The sequence below is a fragment of the Neomonachus schauinslandi genome, chromosome 13 (assembly GCF_002201575.2).
Source record: "Neomonachus schauinslandi chromosome 13, ASM220157v2, whole genome shotgun sequence".
NCBI classification, from domain to species: Eukaryota; Metazoa; Chordata; class Mammalia; order Carnivora; family Phocidae; genus Neomonachus; species Neomonachus schauinslandi.
The window spans coordinates 79904449-79913583 of record NC_058415.1 but is presented as its reverse complement, the minus strand read 5'-3'; the positions used below and the strand labels follow the sequence as shown (position 1 = coordinate 79913583).

Genomic DNA, 9135 nt, shown 5'->3' with positions numbered 1-9135 from the left:
CCAAGTTCACATACAAATCTCATCCTGCCTTTCTGGTTGGAGGACAGTGACTAATGGGAAACCATGCACAAAGGCAAGCATCACATAGGAGAGGCCAGGAATGGGTTGGCGTCGGGGCTGGGATTAAGCCCTGTCAGATGACAAACCCGTCCCGCTTGGCTCTCCCTAGAAGCTGCAGTGCCTGAGCAGGCTCTGGATCCTGGGCAGATGGTGCGAGGCTGCGCGTCGGAATTCCAGCTTTATACAGGGTTTGGTGTCACGGGGGGCCAAGCTCTGCTATCAGACCCACCCCAGTCCCTGCAGTAGGCAGGAGGCTGGGGACACTTCAGGGCTGTGGCGTGGGGCTTGTCCGAACCCAGTACACTGCGAGTAGTTAGCATTAAGGAGGGTTTACTGCGGGCGGGGGACTGGATTAAGCTCTTTCAGTACATGACTGAATTCTCACATCATCTCTGTGACAGGAGGTGTGGGGGTGTTCCGTGTCTATCATGCCCATTTTAGAGGTGAGGAAACTGCGCTCAGGCCACAAAACCACTCAGCAGGAAACAGGACGCTGAGGTTCAAACCCCGTCGGAGCCTATTCTCCTCTGGGGATGGGTTGGGGGTGCGGGGTCAGAGTAAAATGTGCACGTGATTCTGTCTCCACTATACAGGAAGCTTGCACCTTCGGCTCCGGGCGGGTCTCTAGTACTCCCGTCCTGCCTGGCACAGCGCCAGGGCCTACAGCAGGTGTCTGGTCCGGGCGTGGGTCTTGGCTCAGTGGCACCTTCAGCATGGGCCTCAGTTTCCCCATCCCTGAAATGGGAATGGCAGCGCAGACCTCGCAGGGCCGAGGCCAGGCTTTCTCGGGCAGCACAAGCAATGCTGAGCTCTACATGCTCGCTGCTGCCGCCCTCGCCCATTGCGGGGGTTCCAGCCCAGTCTCCACTGGAGCCCGGGTGCGGCGCCGGCGCCCCATTGTTCAAGAGGGCGGGGAAGCTCCCGAGAGCGGATTCCCCGCCCCGGGTCGCGCTAGCCGCCCAGTGGAGCAGACGACTTGGCCCGGCGTTTGCCGCGCGGGGCGCGTCCTTTGTCTGCTCCGCGTCGCCCGATGCCCGCGGCCCGCGCCCCACTCCTTGGGCAGACAAAGCCGGAGCTGCCGCGAGCCCGAAGGGCTGGAGAGGGGCTCGTACCACCCTCCTCCCGCCTTAACACCGCCCCCTCCCCTCGACGCCCTCTGATTGGTCCGCGGAGCTACAGAGAGGCCGGGAAGCGGGCGGGTCACGTGGGCCAGCGTGGCCTTCTATTGGTCGGGCGAGGCTGCCAATCGGGGAGGGCGGGCTGTCCGCGCTCTGCCCGGTCGCTCCCTCCGCTCTGGGGCCCGCCCGCGGGGCCGGCCGCCTGTCAGAGGGAGGTGGCGATGGTGCGCCCGGTGGCGGTGGCGGCTGCGGCGGCTTCCCTGGTCCGAGTGCAGGGAGGAGAAGATGACTGACCGACCGACTGAATGACTGAATGAATGAATGGCGGAGCCGAGCGCGCCATGAGGAGACTGCCGAGCCTGGGCGCCCTCGCCCTGTTGTGCTGCGCCGCCGCCGCCGCCGCCGCCGCCGCCTCAACAACCTCGGCGGGGAATGTCACCGGTGGCGGCGGGGCCGCGGGGCAGGTGGACGCGTCTCCGGGCCCGGGGCTAGGGCGCGAGCCCAGTCGCCCTTTCTCTAAGGTGACGACTCCCACGGCCCAGGCCCCGAGGACCGGAGCGCCGCGCACTACTGTCCACCAGCCCCTGGCTGCGTCCTCGTCAGCCCAATCCCCGGAGACCACCCCTCCTCGGGCGACGGCTGGACCCGCCGCGACCACCTTCCAGGCGCCGCTCGGCCGCTCGCCGACCGCCCCTCCGGCGGTGGACCGTACTCCGACCACCCCTCGCGCGACAACCAGACCCGCGCCGACCACCCTCTCGACGAGCACTGGCCCGGCGCCGACCACCCCCGTTGCGACCACCATCCCGGCGCCCACCACTCGGCTGAGCCCGACCCCCGAGCTCCCCGGCGGCAGCAGCGTCCCGCCCACCCCACCTGCCACAGAGGCCCCCTCTCCCCCTCCCCCAGGTGAGTCCCCGCGCCCCTCGCCGGCTGCACGCAGCCCCGCGGCTGCCTCCAGGGTTGGGCTAGTGCCCGGAATTGATCATTCTTCGCCCCAAAGTTTCCCCGGATTTCGACTCCCAAGGGGGAGGTCCGAGCTCCAGCTCGCCCGCACCCCCTTCCCCAATCTGGAAAGTCTTTTGTCCCCCCTGGGCTGGGCTTCCCCGGGAGGGGTGCGGCTGCGGTGTGGAAGACATCGTATCTCTTTCCAAACGGGGCTTTCTGGCCTTTGTCAGAGACCCTGAATGGGCGCAAACTTTTGGGTTCGGTTCGTTCACCCTGCCTCTCCGCCTGGGTTATTTCGGGAAGTTTGAAAGCCAGAACAGTACCTCGTTCAACCAATGGGTCAAAAACTGAGTATAAGGGATTCCTTCCAAAGCTTCCGTCTCCTTGTTAATTTCTCCGTGTGTGTGTGTGTGTGTGTGTGTGTGTGTGTGTGTGTATAATGTGCATATAGATATAATGTGCATTATATATGTATATATAAGATGTGCATGTGACAGGTGGAAGAGATAGTGAGGATTTTGTTTACCACTGTAGGACAGACCAGCCGAGCCAAAAAAAAAAAAAAAGACATTGTAATCCATGTTTTCCCTGCAAATAAGTGAATTCAGTAGGTCATTTGGGACAGGTGTGTATCTAGGTTGAGCATGCCTATAAATTAGGTTAAATCCCTTCCTTGCACCATTTTTTTTCTTTCTCACTTACAAGGTCAATATGTTTGGACAAATATACAATTTAAGCAGGGATGCCCATTTTCTCCTCCTTAAGTTAGAATGTTCAGTTTGGAGGATGCTGATAAATGCCAGTATCTGTTTTGAGTCCACATAGAAAATAGGCTCTTCTTCCTGCTGATTGAAGTCTTCAAGCAAAGTTAAAGACAACTCCTATTCTTGTCTCCTTTTAATCTAAAGTGGGCCTGGAACTAAACAAATAAAAACTATCTTGTCAAGACATTAGACAAGAGTTTCTGAATTCCTTTGCCAAAGTTGGGCTGGAGATTTGTCCAAACTATTTGCCAAGCTGTACTTACATTAATGGATCTCTGACCTAATTGTTAGGCTCAGTGATTTGCTGTAGAGTCAGGTATGGACTTTGGACTATAATTGAATTTGTAGAGAGTTTTCCCACATGATTATGAGTCTTAATACAGTTTTGAATCTTGGGTTGGAGCATGGCATTAACATCAGTAGGAATGCAGATTATTCCAACCATAAAAAGCTAAGTTTGCATCTCTTCTAGCTTGAAGGAGTATATAAACTAGCTGGATTTTTACTGTAACCTTTTTTGGCTTTGGTATAGAAAGATTGTCATATTACTAAGAGACAGGAAGCATAGTGGTTGAGAGTATGGACTCTGGAGTCCATTCTTAGGTTTGAATCCTAGCTCTGCCCCTTATTAACCCTGTAATCTTGAGCAGGTCACTTAACCTCTCTTCAACTGTGAAATGAAGATAATAATAGTACTTACTTCATAGGATTGCTGTGAAGATTAACTAAGTTAATACATTTATGGTGCTTAGAACAGTTCCTGGTCCAGAATAAGCACTTTGTGTGTGTTAGTTATCCTTATGACTACAATTTTTTTTGAGAAACCTAGTAGTAACGTGATGATTTCTTAGTTGTTGTTGTTGTAGTAAAATATAATAGAAAAAGGATGAATTAAATCTTCCAGAGTTTGAAGCACACAGTAGCATTTAAGTAGTAGCAAGATCACTCATTTTGAATGGTTAGTATATGATAAATAAGTCCATGTAATTGATATTATTTTAACTTTATTATTTTTGTATTGTTATTTTTAAATCACAAAGTTAACCTTTACTTCCAAAAAAATACAAACAACCAGAAGTCTACAAAGGAAAAAGTGAAAGTCACTCCTTTACTGCTTCCTAGTTCCAGTCAGTCCCTAGAGGTTACTACTGTTAACAGTTTGATCTCTTTTCAGACATTTTTCTGGACATATATGAACATACATACACAGACGGTTTTTAAAAATAGTTTTTAAAACTCAAAATACTTCTACACATACTGTTTTACAGCTTGCTGTATTCACTTAACTATATATTGGGAATTTTTTTCCATGTCCATACTTAAGATCTACCTTATTCTTCTTTTAACAGTTGCATTTTTTGGTATAAGAGTAATATAATTTTTTAAACCAATTCCTTATTTATGGACATTTAAATTGCTTCTGGGATTCAGTTTAAAAAGCCCAGAGAAGAATGTGTTCTTGTTAAGCCCGTCATGGACATATTCTCCAATACTTCAGCTGGAGTTTCAAAGAATCCAATTTCAAGTGAAGTAAAGCTGGATTGATTAATATGTGCCATCTGAACTGTTCAAGGCTTTAGTAACTTCCATGAACTAACATATACCTATGTCTATCATGGTCTTTGGGTGACAAAAGTTTTAGAAGGCTGTCCAACTTTGGTAGCTGTTCTGTGTCTTAAATTTAACACAGTTCTTACTTTTTTGTGTGTGAATTCACTATGGATTGCCTATGTCTAGTTCTTAGCAGCTGAACTGAACTTTGTGGGCCTGTTGATACGTAGTTTTGGCTTTACAGTATGATATAATCAAGGATGGCCTTTTTATCTAAGCATGTGTTCTAGTCTACTTCAAGCAGTACACACATCTCTTTGACAGAAGGAAAGCTTCCAGCTGATCTTGAGAGACCTAGTTTGACTTGCAGAGTTGGATTCTCTGGCATTTGGGAAGATGGTTGTACTGGGTATTATATTTTAATGTTCCTGTAAGGACTGAATGCCATTGATAATATGTGATTAGATGGGTCTTCTAGCTGCTCTTTGATTTAATAAGAATTTCTTTCATAGAGGTCTAGCTGAGAGCTCTTGCCTGCCCCTCAATTAGGGCCCTCTTTTGTTTATAAGGACACTGATCTGCAAACTGAAACTAATTGCCCAGCAAACAGGCACTTTCCTCCCCCAGACTTGGCAAAACATTTGGCTGATTGGTTGGCTGGGTAGGCCATTTTAAGAAGAGTTAAGGAAGAGGCTGTGATGCCAGAGGATGGTGGTTACAGGCAGTAAGACACTAAGGTGATGACAAGTGTTCGATTTTTTAAACTATGGACCTTTAGGGCTAGATAGGACTTTAGAAGCCACTACCTCCTAGCGTGGCTCTACATTTTAAGAAATACTTCCAAGAGTTAGCTGAAATCTTTCTCTCTGTTGTTAACACCTACTGGTTCTGGTTCTGCCCTTCGGAGCCATGTGGAACAAGTCTGCTCTCTCTGTGCCATGATAATTCTTCAGGGGCTTGGGGATAGTGATCGTGTTCCCTCTGAGTCTGGACTAAATAACTTTAGCTCCCTCAACTGTTCTTTATGTGACAGGGTTTCACATTCCCTCACTGTCCTCTTCTGGACTTTTTCAGTCTTTCTGCGTCTCTCCCAAAGCGTGGAGCACAGAGCTCAACATAATACTCCAGATATGTTCTAACTAGCTTGCGGTAGAGAGGGCAGTTACCTCGTTCCTTCTGGATGCTATGCTACTGTTGATGTAGTTAGTTCCTAATCACAGTAGTGTTTTTGGCAGCCACATTATGTTGTTGACTCATTGAATCCATTAAGATAGCTAAGCCGTTTTTTTTTTTAAAAACAAAACATGTACTAGATGAGTGTTTCTTCATTCCGGACTGGGAAATTCTTGTTATTTTCTAAAGTATGAACTGAGACATTTGATGTATTGTGTTAGATTCAAGCCATCCTTTTAGATCCCAAGTCTGTTAGCATACCCCACCCAGTTTATTCACATGCACCTACAGGGTGTTCCTATAGACAGAGTCTAAGGACAAGTTAGAGCAGGTTATTCTTACCTCATAGAGGAGAGTAAATTTAGGGATGATAAAATAGTTTGGAAGGGAAGGAGTAATAGTTTAGTTCTCAAGGGTCTCTTCTAGCTTAAAAGTTCTGTGATGATTTGGTATGCATGATTCAGGGCACATTAATGCCCCCAAAGAGACTTAATCATTTATTTATGATGTAAATTAAGAGAATAGGCTTTGTTTAAGCAAACCTTAGAATTTAGAGCTTGAAAATTCTGACTAGTATAACATGTAAATAAAATATCGTGAGTGGATTTTGTTTGAAAGGAACATTCTGGGAATGCAGGGCCCTTCTAACTGTACCAGGTAATGTTTTCTTTTTTCCTTTTTTAAAAAAAAAATTTTTTTTATTATGTTATGTTAATCACCATACATTACATCATTAGTTTTTGATGTAATGTTCCATGATTCATTGTTTGCATATAACACCCAGTGCTCCATGCAGTACGTGCCCTCTTTAATACCCATCACCAGGCTAACCCATCCCCCCACCCCCTCCCCTCTAGAACCCTCCATTTCTCAGAGTCCATAGTCTCTCATGGTTCGTCTCCCCCTCTGATTTCTCCCCCTTCATTTTTCCCTTCCTACTATCTTTTTTTTTTTTTAACATATAATGTATTATTTGTTTCAGAGGTAGAGGTCTGTGATTCAACAGTGTTACACAATTCACAGCACTCACCATAGCACATACCCTCCCCAATGTCTATCACCCAGCCACCCCATCCCTCCCACCCCCCACCACTCCAGCAACCCTCAGTTTATTTCCTGAGATTAAGAATTCCTCATACCGGGTAATGTTTTCTTCATCCTAAAATTCTCTGCTCTAGGTACAGAGTGTTATTTGCTTGTGGTTATTTAAGAAGATATCATTTGTTTTAGGGACATAGAAGTTGTTCAGGCTCCAGAGATAATGTAGGTCCACTATCTTTTATCCAAAACCTGTGGGGCTGGATGTGTTTCAGAATTTAAGTTTTTTTTCTGGATTTTAGGAAGTTAATAAATATACCCCAATGAAGTCTGGGGCAGCATCCTATGATCAAATACATGAAGATATTTGCAGCAAAATGCATGTATATTTACAGTGAGTGGGATAAATAAAGACTGTAAATAGCCTTGCATATGTTTGGGTCAGGTTTTGCTGCCAAATGAGTTACAGAAAGAATTTTGGTTTTTGGATCTCCTGGTACTTGGCATCAGGTCTGAGGGCTTATGGACCACTGTAACAGTAATTGCAAACACATATTGTACTTACTATGTTCCAGGCAGTGTTCTGAGCACCTTACATATATCAACTTATTTAATCCTCACAACAGTTAGGTACAATTGAGTTAGATACTATTATTATCCTCATCTTACAGATAAGGAAACTGGGGCTCACAGAAGCCCAGCTATGGCAGAACCTAGATTCAAACTTAATCATTCTGATTCCAGAATTCATGTTATTGGCATTTAAGGAAATAGTTACATAGAAGAGAAGAGAAGGAAACCATTTTGCTAAAAATTATTGGTCCTTGGATACTAATCTGAGAAAATTTCTACTGTTCTACTGAGTGAAGTTACTCCCTTCACTCTATTGTATGCTATTCATTCACCTCTTTGAATTTTCTGTTTTACATGTTTTACAACTGTGGTTTTAAATTGTAGTTTTAATTCTTCCTTTGATTAGATTTTAATATGGTCTATGATAGAGAAGTTTATAGTCTTTTTAGGGCCAGGCCCAGGGACTTCTCAAATTTACTGTATCTTATGCCTGGCCTAAGTGCCTAGCTTTATGTAGAAATTCCTTAGTCTGATTTGTTTTTGGAATAGCATAGTTAAACTCCATAACATTAGTTTCAAATCTTCTGAATTATGACCCCAGGAAGCCTTCTGGCTAATTGAAAATTTACACATTGAAATAATCTGACTAGGTCTTTTTATCTTGATTTTTTTTTAAAAGACCCATTAAATTAAAGTGTGCATTACTTTTCATCTCAAAATTTCTAAACATGTATATATTAACTTCCAGACGTCCTGGCACCCTTATAAAAAGAATGGAAAAAAAGTATCACAGTACTGTTTTTACTGATGGGTAAATTATGGGTAGATCAGAAGAGAATAGAAATATAAGATCTTGTTTAGCTGAAAGACAGTGTTAGATGATATTTTTAGTTATAAAGAGCTTTAATTCATGCTTTTTGCCTTGATCTTGATTTTTGTTTATTTACCGTAGATGTGATATAAAAACTTTATTACTAATGTTGAGATTATGTTACAGGCACCTCTTCTGTGGTCACTGTCTCTCTTCAAGTACATATTTTGGTTTATCTGTTTTTCACTGGAAACAACTACCCAGACTACACTAGTAGTCTGTTTGAAGGGAGATTTTTGAAAATTGTGATGAAAAAGATAATGTTTGGACACATATGTGTTTGGATCACAGTAAAGGTTTATTCAAAAAAATTATCCTTGTAGATGTTTCTTCTAAGTACATGTGATAAATTTGTGTCAAAATAATCCCTCTGGTAATGCTACTACTGTTTCACAGATAAGCGTTATTGTCAAAAAAACCTTTCCCCATTATTTTTTCTTCATTAAGAAACAAAACAAAACAAAACCTTTCCTCTGTTCTCCTTGCTCATTTTTTCACTTTATTTTTATTTTTTTCACTTTAAATTCCTCTATATCTCCCTCTCACTCTTGTCTTTTATTCTTAGCCCCATCCATTCTTTCATGTTCTTTAAGGAATCAAATTATCCTCTCTATTTAACAATTTACCACTTTGTCCTCCTTCAGTGCCTCCTCAAAGCCCAATTCTTCCAAGAAGTCTTTCTGGAGGAACAAAAGATGTCCTTGAAGATGGCCTGGTAACAGGGTGCAAAGGGTTGAACACTTTGCACTCTGAACAAAACCTGTCTTTCTCTGCGACTTTGACTTTTTTCCTATGGATTGGTTTTTAGTCTATTTAATTTAGATTATTAAGCCCGTTTGAGAAGAAAGTGTCAAAATTTATATAGTATTCAGGACATGGTATTAATTCTCTCTTTATGAAAATAATGAGAGAAAAGCTCTTTTTTATTGCCCAGGTTTTGTCTGTCTGCCTCTTTCTTTCTTTCTTTCTTTCTTTCTTTCTTTCTTTCTTTCTTTCTTTCTTTCTTTCTTTCTTCTGAGGAACAATACAGAAAAAAACT

At 44.2% G+C, this 9135-nt stretch overlaps 1 protein-coding gene across 2 annotated transcripts in view; it reads left to right on the top strand.

Moving 5' to 3' along the window:
* The first annotated feature begins 1375 nt into the window (after positions 1-1375).
* Positions 1376-9135, top strand: part of MEGF9 (multiple EGF like domains 9) — an 85199-nt gene continuing 77439 nt past the window's right edge. For both annotated transcript variants that reach the window (XM_021691148.2, XM_021691147.2), the window contains exon 1: positions 1376-2087. In XM_021691148.2, coding sequence (XP_021546823.1) covers positions 1496-2087 — 592 coding nt within the window. In that variant the 5' untranslated portion in view covers positions 1376-1495. The remainder of the gene's footprint in view (positions 2088-9135) is intronic.